A 15,368-nucleotide genomic window follows, 5' to 3' on the forward strand; every position below is an offset into this window, starting at 1 on the left:
AATTCTTGCCCCTACACTGTTTAAATAGTCATCCATTTCTTTTTTCAAAGGGTAGAATTGATCAGTGTTGTAGGCCATGGAACCCAGGATACACACGATAATGAAAACACTCATTTGTCATTTATCCATGAGAACAAGCAGTCACTGTACAATGCCTGCCGCATGCGGGTGCAGAATCACTGTTTAGAATTTAACAAACAATACCAATGGACACATTTGAAGAACTCAGAAGTCTCAGCTGAGAAACTGGAAGACAACAACCCTGGGGGGCGGGGTGGGGGAAGGGGACCAGGGCAGAGGAAGGATGGGCCCTGGGCTGAGGGGCGTCCTCCACAGCCATCCTCCCAGACCCCTCAGCACTTGACTCCAGTGTCCTCTGACCTGGGCCATTAGGTGTTTTCCAGATTGTTGGCTTGACCCAAAGACTCATAGACAGTTGGGCTAAAGCCTCAGGAAGGTCCGGCACACTGAGGAGTTTCCTGTCCATTAGACAGGATCGGGGTCCCACAGTCCTGTGCTAAGAGCTGCCCATTGCAGACACGCAGGCTCAGCAGGATCATGTGCCTCCCACCCCCCCCCACCCCCGTGGGCAGGTATGAGTAAATCTCTATCCTGCTCACTGCAGGCCCTCAGCCCCTCAAGGCGCAGTGGGTCCTACCATAGAAAGGAAGTAAGGCCAACTTGTCCTTGTCCCTCACCTTTGCCCTCATGGCCATCTGCTCTCTCAGCCTTTTCTGACTCACCTCCTTGGCTGCCCTCTGACCTTCAGCTGTGTGTTTCTAGCCAGGACTCTGCGTTGTTCCTCTCCTGCCTTCTCTCTTCCTGTGGACAGGCTAGGACTTCAATGGGGACATGAAATGGTCACGATCCTGTCCCCACCAGCTCTGAGTCTGACCTGCCACTCCTGATGATCACCCAGGATTGAGTCCACAGCTCTACTGGGCCACAGAAAATCCCACGTGTCCTGGCTGCCCGCAGGCTTGGCTCTGCTTGGCTGATAGAGGCGCCACTGCAGCTCCAGCCTCTGTCCTCACTTGACCTTCTTTTGTCACCTTCCCCCCAGCTCCAGGATGTGACCACAGGGCCTCGAGTGCTTTCTCAGCTTGCTTGGTGGACTGGGACACTACCATTTGGAGATGAAATCTTGTAGACTTTGCTGCCCAGGCTGGCTTCAAATTGCCATCTCCAGATCTCAGGTTCCTGAGGAGCTGGGATTTATAGGTGTGAGCCACTGGCTCCCAGTATATGTGTCAACCCTTCTGTCTCTCAGAAGGGCATGTCACTAGATCTGGGGCCCAGAATGATCCAGAATGATTTCGTTTTTTTAAGATATTGGATTTAATTCCATCTGTCAAGACCCTCTTTCTAAATTTTAGGCTCTACTCCAAGGTAAGAGGGATGAGCATGGGAACACACACTTCAGAGGAACACTGCTCAGTCCCCTCCCCCAGTGACGGCCTCTCATTTTTCTCTCCTCCTTAGTAAAATGGGCCAGCAATCTGCACGATTGCTGTCCATATTAGACAGGAGCGTGGCTTGTTGTGGGTAAGATGGGGGCGTGGGATGACCACTAATTGGTCCAGACCCTCTTCAGGTTGATGAAAATGTTCTAAAATTAGGCAGGGATGATAGCTGCACAATTCATTGTTCTAAAAACCTACTGGCTTGCCTGCTTTAAGAGGGTGAACTTGGCACTACCCGAAGCATGCTGGTAAAGATCGTCTTTAAGACGGCTGGCTGGCTCATGGTACACTTGTCACCAAGCTGTTCTTATTCCTGATGCGCCAGTAGATTGAAAATAGCTCGTCTGAAATTCCTGGGACCAAACATGTTTCCGAATGGCGTGCATTTAGAATTTGCAATCATTTCATTCAAGGTATTCAGCCTGTGTTGCCTGTCCATAAACACCTGTTTAATACGTAAGCCTTTCCTTTGGTCCTGCCCTTGCCCTGCTTGTGCATTTCATTCGGAACAGGAGCTGATGGTAAGGCATCTAACCTTGTGCCTGGTGGGAATAATGAATATTTGTTTTGCTATACATGAGTAGTTTCCATGGAAACCATTTATTGAAAATAAGCCTTATGGTGCTCATGATGTGCTGGCTAATATTGTTGTCATTACAGTTTATCAAATACATATGAGGCAGGATATTGTTTTTACCCATGAACTTCAGAAAGAAAAAAAGCACTGAAATTAAATCTTATGTCAACCATACTTCTAACTTGTGATTGACAACATAATATTAAGACCAAAAGTTCTTTCCTAGGAAATGCGATTAGCAGTAGAAGATTGAACAAGCTGGGATAATTCATAATTTCTAATCATTGTCTTATTACAGATAGTCCAGCCTCATGTAGCATTAAGCTGAAGGGTTGCCAAATGCACCACCGATGCTGGATTAAAAACTGAATTTTCAGAAGGACAAAGACTTACCTTGAGGGAAAATAGAACCCCTGAGTTTTCTCACACAAAACTAGCCAAGTCAACTGACCATTTTGACAGATTCCTCTTCATTTCTGTTCAATAAAGAATAGCAAGAATTTCCATTTGAAGGGAGGTCGGTTGATTTTTACAGCGGCTGCGCCCATCTCTGTCCTGTCTTTTCTGCTTCTGTTTCACTGCTGTTGTCCCTGTTCTGAGATAACAGGCTGAGGCAGGCAGGTGAGCGTGGGGTTGAGGAGCATTAGCCTCAGACCTCCAGGTCTGGATTGGCCCTGGCTCTGCCTTAAGCCACCTGGGCACCCTGGGCAGTGGTGGATGTTCTGATCCATGAAGCTTCATAGAGCGATAGGGATAATGACACAGTTAAGAGGTGGTGGTGGAGGACAGGCAGGTGGCCCTCCTTCCTCTCCATTATTGCTTTATTTTCTACCCCAGGAGCTGGCCTCCTACAATGGTAGGTCTAGTGACCACCTTGAGCTGTCCCTCCAGAGAAGGAACTCAGTCTTCATCTTACCCAAACACTGGGGTCCCTGCTCATCTCCCCTCATATATACCAGCACCAGTCCACCAAAAGGAAACCACACACACACACACACACACACACACACACACACCCTCAAAGTCTGCTGGATTTATATTCCATACTCTGAGATTCTTCCAACTTTAAGTTTACAACCAAATATCTATGATATTCAACTTAAAACAAATTGCATCTCCTTATCTAACTTAGGGCCAGGAGGACTGTGAGAACATCACATTTTCACATCTCGGAAAGTCTGAGTGCTTGAGTTCTGTATCCCCTGTTGTTTCCAGCAAGCTTTAGAGCTAAATGATTAATTATACCCAAGACAGTCCAAAGCAATTATTTAATTATGCTGTACATAGGCTGCCAATTCTGTGGAGCAAAGGGATGGCCTTCACCCCATTTCTCCACATCTGCCTTTGGATGACTTAAAAGATAAAAAGAGATAGGAGAATGCTTTTATAACCAAGTAACAATTTCTAGAAATTTTCCACTAAGTAGAAAAACTTTTTCGGCAGTTTCCTCCTCAGGATTCAAGCACTGGTGACATATTTTACTGTCAAGTCTCCCGACTAGATAGTTAAGTAAACGCACAACAGAAAAGTAACAATACAACATGAAAGGCTATGGTGCTATTTTCTTTTTACTGTGAGAAAGTCCATTTTCTTGTAAATCCAGATTCCTACATTAATTGTCCTTGCCTTTCAAGTTCTCTTTCTTAATTTAAGCTTGTTAAAGTCCATATCATTAATGAACACAAATTCCTGTTCCCCACCCTCAACTTAGCAATGTCCAGTTGATTTCACAAGAAGAGCTCAACAAAAAGGACCCAGACATTCCACATGGTAGAGTCATACCTGAATTATTGATTTGGAGATACTCAAAGTTGCTACTTTGTAAGGGAAAAAGAAGAGGTACGCACAATGGCTTTTAATAATCTGTGGGATCTTAAAAAATTCCCAGAACCTTTTTAGTTACTCCAAGCTCTTCCTCCAGCATCCAGAGCTCTGATTCCTGGTTGTATGGAGCATAGATCTTCCCTGTTAATCCATTTTCCCTCTCTGGTGCTGTCCTCTTGCCCAGAATACAACTATCCCAGTCAGGAGGTATCTGTTTCTTCCAATGCCTATGATACATACAAAACAGGACTGTGGCTAAACCAGTGGAAGTTGGCTAGTGTATACTTGCTTATCAGCTCCATTCAAAGGAGCTACCTGACTGTTTCAAGCTTCTGTCCTCCATACCATTTGAGTCTGGAAGCTCAGTCATTTTATTAATAGACTCCTACAGTAGGCCATCAATCAACAGGGAGAGTGAATGACCAAAGAAATAAGGTGAGCAGTATGAGCAACATAGGAACGTTTTACTTGGTCCTTGCTTTGGAAATCAGTTGGGATGATCAAAGGGCAGTGAATGGAGTGATGAGTGTTTCTTGAGGATTAGGGGTATTCTCAAATATAAATTAAGTGTCAGACTGAAAGCCCAGAACCTAGAGTCTGTCTGTCTCATTCTCAGGCCTGATCTGCTAACATACTTTGAAAAGTTCTGTGGTTAATACATAATGCATCCGTGAATCACATCGGGGAAGTCTTAAGGAGGTTCGAGTCTCAAGCAAGGTTGAGTCACTGTGGCAGGCGTGTCCGTTTACAGCCAGATGAACTTCCCATGAAAGCATGATGTGTTCTCAAAGGGCCAAGGTGTGGTCGCCATGCCGAACAGTAGAAAGTGCGAGGTGTGTGTGAGCTGTGCAGATGACAGTTCTGGCCCAACTACCATTGCTCCCAGAAAACCTCACTCTCAGCATCAGCAAGCACCTTTCAAATGAAAGGACTCATTTGTCTCTTGTTGGAAGAGAGAGAAAGGAAAGCCAGCACTTACGCCAGGGTTCCTTACCTCGTGAAAGAAGCTCGATCCCAGGCAATCCTTGCTCATTTCCAGCCTCAGCACCAGAAAGTCATGACAAGGGTCATGGTTCGTGGCTAAAGGCTACCCCTGACTCTGCCATTTAGAGCATTTTTGAAACTCTGTCCACTAAAAACAAATCTGTTCATTTACATCTAATCCTCAGTGCTGGCTCAAAGGTTCTTGGTTCTCCCAGAAGTATACTGATCTCATCAATACTGTACTTCATTCTGGGGAGGCCTCGGTGGCCAGTAAACCTATGGCTAGATGAGTTAAAGAAGAATTGTCCATCTTTGGAATAACTCATAAAGAGCTGCTACCATTCAGGCACCACCTGGTGCCTGGGCTGGTATTTCTCATTGGATGGTGTAGAAACTTTGAGCAATAAATAGCATTATAATGTGAACCCCATTGTATTAGTGGCAGACACAAGGTTTGATAAGATTAAGAAGCACGATCAGGTCACACAGATGGTAAGTGGCACAGCTGGAACTCTCCCCTTGGCCGCTGGACTCACCTTGCCATGGTGTTTCTTGATCCTGTGAAAGGCTATCCACTCCTCCAGGAGGCACACTGTATCCTCCAAGCCACAGCTCCATGCTTTGAATATTTGTAAGAGCACTTGTGTTTGCACATCTCTTACAAATTAAATAAATGAAAATACCATGCATATATATATATATATATATATATATATATACATATATTTGCCTCCCTCCTTATATCTGAATCTCTTCAAATATTTAGGAAATATATCTGGTCATGATAAATAATTTAGATGCAGGAATCATCTTTTAAAAAGAAAAGGATGATTTCCCTTCTGAGTTGGGTCTGCAAATTCAGATATAGTTATCGGCAATGAGACATCTTTTCTCTAGACTCTTCTTCCTAGTAATATATCTTTAGACAGAAGAAAGAAGAAAGGCAAAAACAAGAAAGCACAGAAGGTAAAATGCAGTCTATTTTTACCATAAAATATTTCAAACTCAAAAAAAAATTCTCCGACTTGCCTTTCTGGGTTGCAAAATGAATGTGTGCAGGCCCTCAACACAGAAAATGCCCTTTCCAATTAAGGCGTGAGAGTCTAAATAAAGTGATATTTCTCTCCTTCATTAACAGCTATGTTTCAACCATCAACAAGGAGCTGTTGTTAAAAATGAGTATTTTTGTCATTTCTTTTTCAACAGGGGACTTATTGTGTTTGAAAACCAGACCTACATCTTAGAGCCAATGAAAAATGCCACCAACAGATGCAAGCTCTTCCCCGCAGAGGACCTGAGTGGCATCTGGGGGTCGTGTGGATTGCACCATAACACCACCCGCCTCCCCACGCCTGCCATGTCTCCGGCACGCACCCAGATGCAGGCAAGAAGGGTAAGAAGGACATAGAAGCTCCCGTGTCTCTGGAGGGCTTCAGGCATGGACACCCAATGCCAGGAGTCCCAGAGAAGCTCTGACACTGGACTTTGTGTCTAGGAAATGGAAATCCCACTTATCAGGAGCAGTGGAAACCATGTGGCCAGTGTCATCATGGACTGAGAGCTCTATCACCAGTCTCGTTAAGATATACTGGGGGCAGTGTACCAGTGCTGTGCACCTGTCATCCCCTGGTCCACGGGAGGCTGAGATTGTGTGTGTGTGTGTGTGTGTGTGTGTGTGTGTGTGTGTGTAGAGGTGGGGAGCGGGGGGGAATCATGGTGTGAGGCCATCCCAGAGAGAAAAGTCTACAAGGAAGGAAAACTGGACAAGGGGGTGTGTGCCTGTGATCCCAGGGATAAAGGTAGGCGGATCACAACTCAGACACAAGTTCAGGGAGGAATCAAAACCCTATCCTAAAACTAGTGCAAAACAAGGCTGGAGACATAGTTCAGTGGTATGACACCAGCTTTGAAAGCATGAGACCCTGAATTCAAACCCCAAAGATTACCAGGAACAAGTTCAAAAAAAAAAAGGGTACACCTGCAGGGGGCAGGACGCAGGCTCCGGCCCACTGTGGCACACAAGACAAAGGTGGACTCTGACTCACTCTCTAGGAGCTCTTCTATGGGAAGGAAGAAAATGAACTCTTGAACTTTCTTCATCCATGGCTGCTCTGTAACCAGGAGTGTCTTAGTAAAGTAGGCTCCTGCTGTCTCCTCCTCAGTCTTTGCCCACAGAGATGGGCACAGAGGTGCACTGACTGGACTGTGACTCAGGCTACTCAGGAGGCTGAGATCTGAGGACCATGGCTCGAAGCCAGCAGAAACAGACAAATCATGAGACTCTTATCTCCAAATAACTAGTAAAAAGCTGAACTGGAAGCATGTATGATTCAAATGGTAGAGCACCAGAGTGAGTGATAAAAGCTGAGCAAAGGCATGCGACCCAGAGATCAAGCCCCAGCACTGACACACAAGAAAAAAAGAAAAGAATCAAGCAGAAGATGTCTCTCATCTCTCTGTTTGCAATGTGCTCTTTATGTTTCTCTTAGCATATTTTTGTCTTTCTCAACTTTAACTTGAGTGGACCACTGCTTAGCCTTCAACATTTTATGACTACTAATCTTGGGTCCTTCAAAACTTTCTCTGAATTCATTAGTGTTAGTCTCCACAGTTTATTCCTGGGCTTCCTGTCATATCTAGGGATGGGGGTCCGTTCCCCTAAACTGCTTTTAAATGGTTCATTTTAGCATACATTAGCATACATCTAACATGCATTCTTTGAGTAAGTTTTCCTTCTGTGGGCTTTTTTTTTTTTTTGGTCATTCCTAGGGCTTGAACATGGGGCCTGGGCACTGTCCCTGAGCTCTTTTGCTCAAGTCTAGCACTCTACCACTTTGAACCACAGCAGTGCTTCCAGTTTTCTGGTGGTTTATTGGAGATAAGAGTTTCACAGACTTTCCTGCCCAATCTGGCTTTGAACTGCGCTTTTCAGATCTCAGCCTCCTGAGTAGCCAGGATTACTGGCGTGAGCCACCAGGGTCCCAGTTCTGTGGGGCTTTTGAACTCCCCTCGTAGTGGGCCCCATTACAGGGCTGTGCCTTGCCTTGGCACTGATGCAGAGGCCCTGGGAGGCTGTATCACAATCCCAGGGCCTGGAGCTTCCATATACCCAGTGGCAGTGGCGGCGGCAGCGGCAGCGGCCCCAGCTGCTTGGGGAGCATTTTCTTTCCCCATCTTGCTTGAATGATGGATTGAAGAGTTAGAATCACAGAGACCCACCTCTGTGGTCCCATGTGAGTTCCTTTCATTTAGCAAACACATTTGCCTTTGATTCAAGCCCTTGGATAAGATGTGGTTAAGATGTCACTTTAAAGCCATCAGCAAAGCAGAACATTTGCATTTTGTTTTGCTGTGAGTCGCTTGTCCAAAGCCTGCTCTCCGAGTTATGCAATTTTTTAACTTGACAGTTGAAATGACACTCAAATAGGTTTGCCATTTCATTTAGAAGTACAAACTTGATCTGTAGTTACCAGCCAGCCACATTTTAATTCTTTAAGCATACAGTCCTCGAACACTTTGATTGACAAAATAATTTCCAGTCCTTTTGGTTTGTACATAAATGGAAAGAAACTGAATAACAAGACTATTTGGTTAATAATGCATATTGAAGTGTAAATGAACCTTTACATTGCAAAAGGAAGGCCTGGATACCCAGTCTCTTTTCCCTGTCACTTCTGAAATAATTCTGATAGGCTTTTATGCAAGAGAAAACATCTGTGACCCAAACAGCAGGAAGATAATGAAACTGGTACCAAAATAGTTTTTAAGTAAAGGGAGGAAATATGCAGAGCTAGAATTAGCTAGGAGGATATTTTGGATAACACCTGTGATAAATATGAAGAGTGCATCTTTGAGTTATAGTCTGCTAACTAGTCTCACTTTGCTGCCTTGATTTTATACTAAAAAAAGAAATCAGTGTAACTACAGCTAATTAATCTTGTTTATGCAGCACAGTGAACACATTTGCTTTGCCCCAGCATTTTCCTGCCCCTGCTCAACATTAACTGTTGCCGAGCGGGCTGCACAGTCTGCGACTCTTCTGCAGAGGTTTGCATTTTCCTTCACCGAGCATCAGAAATTGATCTACCCTCTGTGTATACTCCACATGGAAGAGGAGCCTGAGCAATAGCTTGTCATTGGCACATTGGTACTGCATTCGATTGCAGAAAGCCAAGTTGAAAGGGCGCAGAGAGACAGAAACTTCCTGGTCTGCTCTCTGAGAATTTTAAGTCCAGCCTAAAGCACCCACTGCTCACAACTCACTTGTACTCACCCTTTCCCTCTCCATCCTTTATGAAATCAAGACAAAAAAAAATCTATCTGAGCAAGCATCGTAAGAAAGGCAAAGGCAAAGTCTGCTACTGGAGAGAATAACATAATACATCCCAAAGGCAAAATGAAATTGCAGTTGAATTTCTCTTTCTTTAGGGATAACCCTTCTGTGGTTCCCCTCCGTTAGTATAGAAAATAGTGCATCAAATATAAAAGCTTTTTCTGAAGAAATGTTTGCAAGGACTTCTGGGTACACAGAGGACAGCAGGGCAGTGAGATGCTGCTGGGTACCCAGGATGCACTGGTACCCAGCCACCATCTTATCTGTGTAAGCAGATTCCATATTATGGTAATCTGCTGTTCTGGTCATATCTAACCCCCAGCTTCCTGTTCGTTTTCTTCCATGGACTTTTCACACACCACATTGACTCTTGTTAATTCTTTGTTCCTCCTCCTTTTCCCAAGAGAAGGTGACCTTCCTGAGGGGCAATGACCTTGGTCTTTCCCATCTGGTTACTTGGGGGCTCCCAGTGGACCATGTGGGGTGAATGCAAATGGTCTGGCCATATGAAGGAAGGAGTCTAATGAGAACATATTGTAACCCCATTCTCAGCTTGCTTTCCTAACTTTAGAGTCAAGATATCAGAGCCAGGGTCCCTGGCAGGCAGTTTGGAGGGCAGGGTGCCTCTGGGAACTTGGTTGTGGTCACTTTAAGAAGCAGGGGAACTGATTTCCTCCTGAGTAACTCTTGAAGAAGGCCTCTGTGGAGAAAAGACAGACTGCAGTACTTTTCTCACAGGTCCTCTTTGGGGATGAGTTTTGTGGGGGGGTGGGGGGGTGTTTTTTGTTTTGCCACAAGTTCAAAAGTGAAAATTCAGTCAAGCAACCAGTTTCAAGTGTTGCTCTCCATATCACAAATTAAAATATGATTTAAAAAGAAAACTGGACAGCCTAGATAGGTAGGAATCATGTGGTGGTAATTTAAGCCTGTGACCAGCCTCTCCCCTGTGGCTTTTCATTATGATGTGGTTAAGCTTCTCTCTGAGTTTGCAATTCTCTGAATTCATGAGAAAATGTGGACTTCTCTGAAAACTGCAGAGACAGGAAAATTGTGTTCATGTGTTTGTTTTCATTATCTGGAATTGTGTATTTTCTAAACAATGATTCTAGGCCAGTTGGAAATATCCTTCCTTTGGCCATTGATTTTACTCTTCCAAGGCTGAAATTGTGAAAATCTCAACAATCAGAGCCTCCTCAATGAGTTCTTCAGTGGAAAACTAATTTATTTCTTCATTTCCAGAGCTGTATTCTTTTCTCTATAATTAGCTGAATTTGTTCAGGGTAGGTGGAGGGATCATGAGCCAAAGCAAGATTTCTCCTTCTTTGACACCCCCTCAGTAAGAATTAAAAAGAGGTGAGACCCCTCACACTTCAGAAGTGTCTCATTTTTGCCTGCACACTGGACCCCACGGGGGCTGATTTTTCCCCTTTTTAAGTACATAGTTATCACCATAAAACCTGCTGATACATACAGTTACAACATCTGGACATTTTTCTTTCTTTCTTGCAACATTGTGAAAGAATGAGACATTCCACCTTTCTTGGTGCTTTATTTTTCCTTGCTCAGATTTGCAGATTTCTTCAGGGACACCTAAATCCACAGATCAGTACAGCTGGGCAGTTTGTGGGGAGGCAGGCCACTATCATACAAACATTTTTCCTTATAAAAATCTGTTTGGAAAGATCCTGGACTGATGGGGAATTGTGCTGTGAAAGATGTCTCCCTCCAGATTATAGGACTGGAAATGGGATTCAAAGCATGCTTTAAGTCTTTTGTTGTTGTTGTTTGGTTTGGTTTGGTTTGATGAGGCTTTTTTTGTTTGGTTTTGTTAGTTTTTTGCTTTTGTCTGAAAAGAGTTGTAACAAATTTTCAACTCCAGCGGTCAGTGTAGTTAAGTCATAACCAGCAGCTCCAGGCAGGAGGAAGGGAGACCCATTCAGCCCCAACTTCTTCCAACTGTGGGTTATTGCAGAAACAGAAGGCTTTGCTTTTTGTTTTTAATGTTTGCTTTTTGGAGACCACCCTCCATGAATTGCTTTATTTCTTCCAAAAATGCCTTTGGGATCCTCCCAGTGATTCAGGGAAGAGCAGGAATGCCCTGTGAGGAAGCCTGATTACAATGTAACCCACTTCAGAGGTTGCTTTGTTTAGGGTCTGTGTTTCTCTAGCTGGACCTCCACATCAGTGCGAGGGGATGTGAGTCCCCTTCCCACCCCCCACCCCCCCACCCCGCTTTTCCACTCCACCCACACCCAGCTCTCCTGGGGGGCTGGACTTCTTTCTTTCTTTCTTCCTGTCTTTCTTCCTTACATACTTCCTTCTTTCTTTTCTACCCACCTTCTCTTCCTCCTTCCCTTCTTTTCTTCCTTCCTTCCTTTATCTCCTGTTTCTTTCTGTTCTGCAGTCTCGCCTCTTTATGTCTTGCCCCCTTGTGTTTCTGGCTATTTCCCCTCTCTCCAGATCACCCCAGTCTTCCATTGCTTTGAACACAATTTTTTTTTCTTGGCATTACTGGGATTTGAACTTAGGGCTTTGAGCTTGCTAGGTGGATACTCTACAGCTTCAATCCTACAATAAAATTGAAAAACCAAAAGGATCAGCTCCAAGGGCAACACTCCCAGGAGTGGACCCCACAGTGATTACCCACAGATCCTGCCGTTCCACTTCCAAGTACGCTGCCCTGCCTGTCTGTCTCAGATCTCAGAGCAGGGACATTTGGGCCACTGGTTTCCAGCTTGGAGTTGAGTCATCGTCACATGTGCCACATGTAGCTAGATTCTCCCCTTCTAGAAAGAACATTGGGTGTTCATTTGGTTTTGTGTTAATGTGCTCATTTTATTTCATACTGACCTTGACCTCTTTTGATATTGCAATCCGTGATTCAGCAGGAAGGTTAAACAGCTTTTTAAGATTTCCCAAGTAGAAGCAGAAATGGATGGCTGGTTTCACGAAGCTCTTTTTGGGGCTGGAGGTTAACTTGTGGAGGAAGGGGATACCAGAGACTGGAGGGGGCAGGGGGACATAGACGATGCTCTGAAACTGTGGGGAGATGCGAAGGGAAGCTAAGCTCATGTTTACTTTTGACAGCATAAAAGGGAGACACTCAAGATGACCAAGTATGTCGAGCTGGTTATTGTCGCCGACAACCGAGAGGTAAGAACCTTTAGAATGTTCTCAGTGCTATTGGTTTTAAGCAAGAGAGAATGAGAGAGAATCAAATACTGAGCAAGTTACTGCTTTAGCACAGTTGTCTATGCATTCTTAAAAAGCATCAGAAACAGCCAGGCACTGGTGACCCACACCTGTAATCCTTCTTACTCAAGAGGCTGAGAACTGAGGGTCCTGGTTTGAAACCAGCCAGGGCAGAAAGATTTATTAGACACTTATCTCCAGTTAATCAGCAAAAAGCCCAAAGTGGCTCAAGTAGTAGAGAACTACTCTTGAGTGAAAAAGCTAATTGAGAGTATAAGGCCCTGAGTTCAAGCCTTGGTGTTAGCACAAAGGAAAGAAAGAAGAGAGGGAAGGAGGAAGGGAGGGAGGATGAAGGGAAAGAGAAAGAAGGGAGGGAAGTAAGGAAGAAAAGAAAGAGAAGAACGAGAAAAAGAAGGAAGCAAGCAAGTAAGCAAACAAGAAAGAGCCCATGAAAGAAAGAGAGAACCCATGGAAAAAGTGATTTTTCTGATTTCATTAATTATAATTTTAAAGAATATTAAAAAAGTATCTGATGGTACGAACAATAGGAAAGTCTGAAAAACAACAAACAACTGCCAAAGTTTCTCTGTAGTTAATCTCTGTGAATAAGAATTCTTTGGAGTAAATGATGAGTGATTTTAGATTGCATTCTGAAACATTTTAGGGAAAAGTTAAGTTTTTTAAATGTCTGTGTGTCCTAAAACTGAATGAATGGATGGATGGATGGATGGATGGATGGATGGATGGATGGATGGATGGATGGATAGATGGATAAAAGCTACATAGAAACAAAACAGAGAAATCCTACTGTCTTGAGAATTGGCTTGGCCCTATGTTCATTTCTTCTCTTAATTATCTTTGAATTAATTTTTTAGATTATCTTGTTGATATTCATGTATTGTCACATTCACATATTATGACTCAGGTACCATTTTTTCATAGACTGACTCAGCACACATGTACAAGACAAGGTTGACAGTGTTTCAGAAAACTGCTCCATCCTGGAAGGTCAGACTATAGAAGAGAACAGAGAACCCAGTTAACATTTTATCTGTTCTCTTTTGTATTGTTTGACATGTTGCCATGACCCTCTATTGCTTTTACTGTTTAATTTTTAAAAACAAATATAAAGCAATTTTCTCAGGAAGTTAAAATCAAGTTGATGATATGACAAATGGCTCCAAACGACCTTCTGGCTGTGTATTTTCTCTTTGCCAAAGCACATCACCATCTCCATCATTTGCGAGGCTGGAAAAATTGCAGAAGTGTCTGTCATGTAAGCTCTTGGCTTGGGTGAATTTCAGGGAGTTTCAGGCAATCCCCAATGGGGGAAAGTTCTCTGCAGGATGTGAGCTTATTTCATCATAAATTTAGAGGACTTTGGGTAGTTTTCAAAAGCCCAAGACTTTACATTTTAGGATCTGGGAAGATGAGTTGTGATTGATATGCCTACCATTATTAATGGTGACATTTAAAATTGTTAAGTTTCAGAGGCAAGGAAAAGATCTGGAAAAAGTTAAGCAGCGTTTAATAGAGATCGCTAATCACGTTGACAAGGTAAGTTTCTCTTCAGCTAATTAAACCATTCAAATCGTGTAAATGTTTGGAAACAGGGAGGAGAGGATTTGGTGTACCTCATCTGACTGATCTGAAACACCAAGTTCTGCCTTGGGTCTAGGTGGGACTTCCAGTGTCCTTTCCCTTGAACATGTGGTTCCTACCCATGGTGGCCTGGACTGTGGTGGACTGCAGGGCACAGCTTTCTCCAGATTCTGCTGACCAGGGTGTCTTAGACTTATATTCCCTTAAATTCAGAACTCTGTGGCAAGAACACTCCAGCTGGTCCCTGGGGGCTAGCTCTCATCCATAAGGGATCCACAGAATTCTACTGCCCAGCAGCGTTGAAACAGACTTCCAACTCAGCAATTATTTGTCATTGTTGTGACAAATACTTAGGAGGAACAATTTAATGGAAAATGTATTGTGGTCATGGTTGCAGGGGTTTCCATTGTACGTCCTCTGGCTCTTGTTGCTTTGGTCCTGAGGTACGGTAGAAACATCAGGACAGAGAGGGTGTGGTGGAGGAGAGCTGCTCACCTCATGGTGGTCAGGAAGCAGAGAGAGACAGGAAGTGGCTGAGAGCACTCTCCAGGCCACTTTCCCGGTGACCTATCTCCTCCTCCCAGAGGAAAGCCAGTAATGGTCATATCATCCACTAGTACTATCAAGTTATGAACCCATGAAAGGATTAGGTCAAAGCCCTCATGAGCCAATCACCCTTCCGTGGTTCGACTCACCACCAAGCCTTCATCAGCTGTTAGCCAGCCCCTCGTTGAGAACACCTGGAAACATATCTTTCACAAGGATAGAAAGGACCCTGGGAATGTCATCCAACAAAGGCGTCTTTGCTGGTGAAGTGATCCTTCCACCACCTGCTTGCAGGAAAATGGTCTGTCACCTCCCACCAGACAGAACCCGGGCTTTCTGGGCAGATGACTCTACTTAAACCTAGTCTTCTCACACTGACCTGAATATTGGCACTATCATTATGTCAGACTCTTCCAGGTGGCTGTGCTTGTATTTACTCTTTGGAGTACCGACTCCCAGGCCTCGGTCCAGGGCTTCTGATCTCAGTGGCTTGGGTGGGGCTTGGGCACAGACCGCATCCACGTGCTCCTGTGATGTCAGTGCAGGACGAGACACTGGTAGACGGGAGGGAGATTTAACCACCTGACCTAGGAGCCCAAGCTAACACCTCGAGACTTGCCTGGAAGGCCTCAGTCTGCAGGGAAGGAAAGAGCATCAGTTTTTCTCAGGCCTTGGGAGTGAAAGGAAACTGTAAACTAGATTAAAACCAAGACAGAAATTGCCGAAACCCCATTTGAAACAGTGATGTGTTTGGCCCTCTGTGTTTATATGTCTTTATGTATTATTCTGGGGTTTATCTTGCTTCAGTTTGCAAAACTAAAAATGAGCAAGTGGGAGTTTGATAATA

At 44.2% G+C, this 15,368-nt stretch overlaps 1 protein-coding gene across 1 annotated transcript in view; it reads left to right on the forward strand.

Moving 5' to 3' along the window:
- Adam12 (ADAM metallopeptidase domain 12) overlaps window positions 1–15,368 on the forward strand; it is a 225,752-nt gene that overhangs the window by 144,940 nt on the left and 65,444 nt on the right. Inside the window, exons 5-7 of the mRNA XM_013021993.1 lie at window positions 6,055–6,241; window positions 12,269–12,334; window positions 13,859–13,930. Coding sequence (XP_012877447.1) covers window positions 6,055–6,241; window positions 12,269–12,334; window positions 13,859–13,930 — 325 coding nt within the window. The remainder of the gene's footprint in view (window positions 1–6,054; window positions 6,242–12,268; window positions 12,335–13,858; window positions 13,931–15,368) is intronic.

This window comes from Dipodomys ordii, unplaced genomic scaffold (assembly GCF_000151885.1).
Source record: "Dipodomys ordii isolate 6190 unplaced genomic scaffold, Dord_2.0 Scaffold58, whole genome shotgun sequence".
In the NCBI taxonomy this organism is placed as follows: Eukaryota; Metazoa; Chordata; class Mammalia; order Rodentia; family Heteromyidae; genus Dipodomys; species Dipodomys ordii.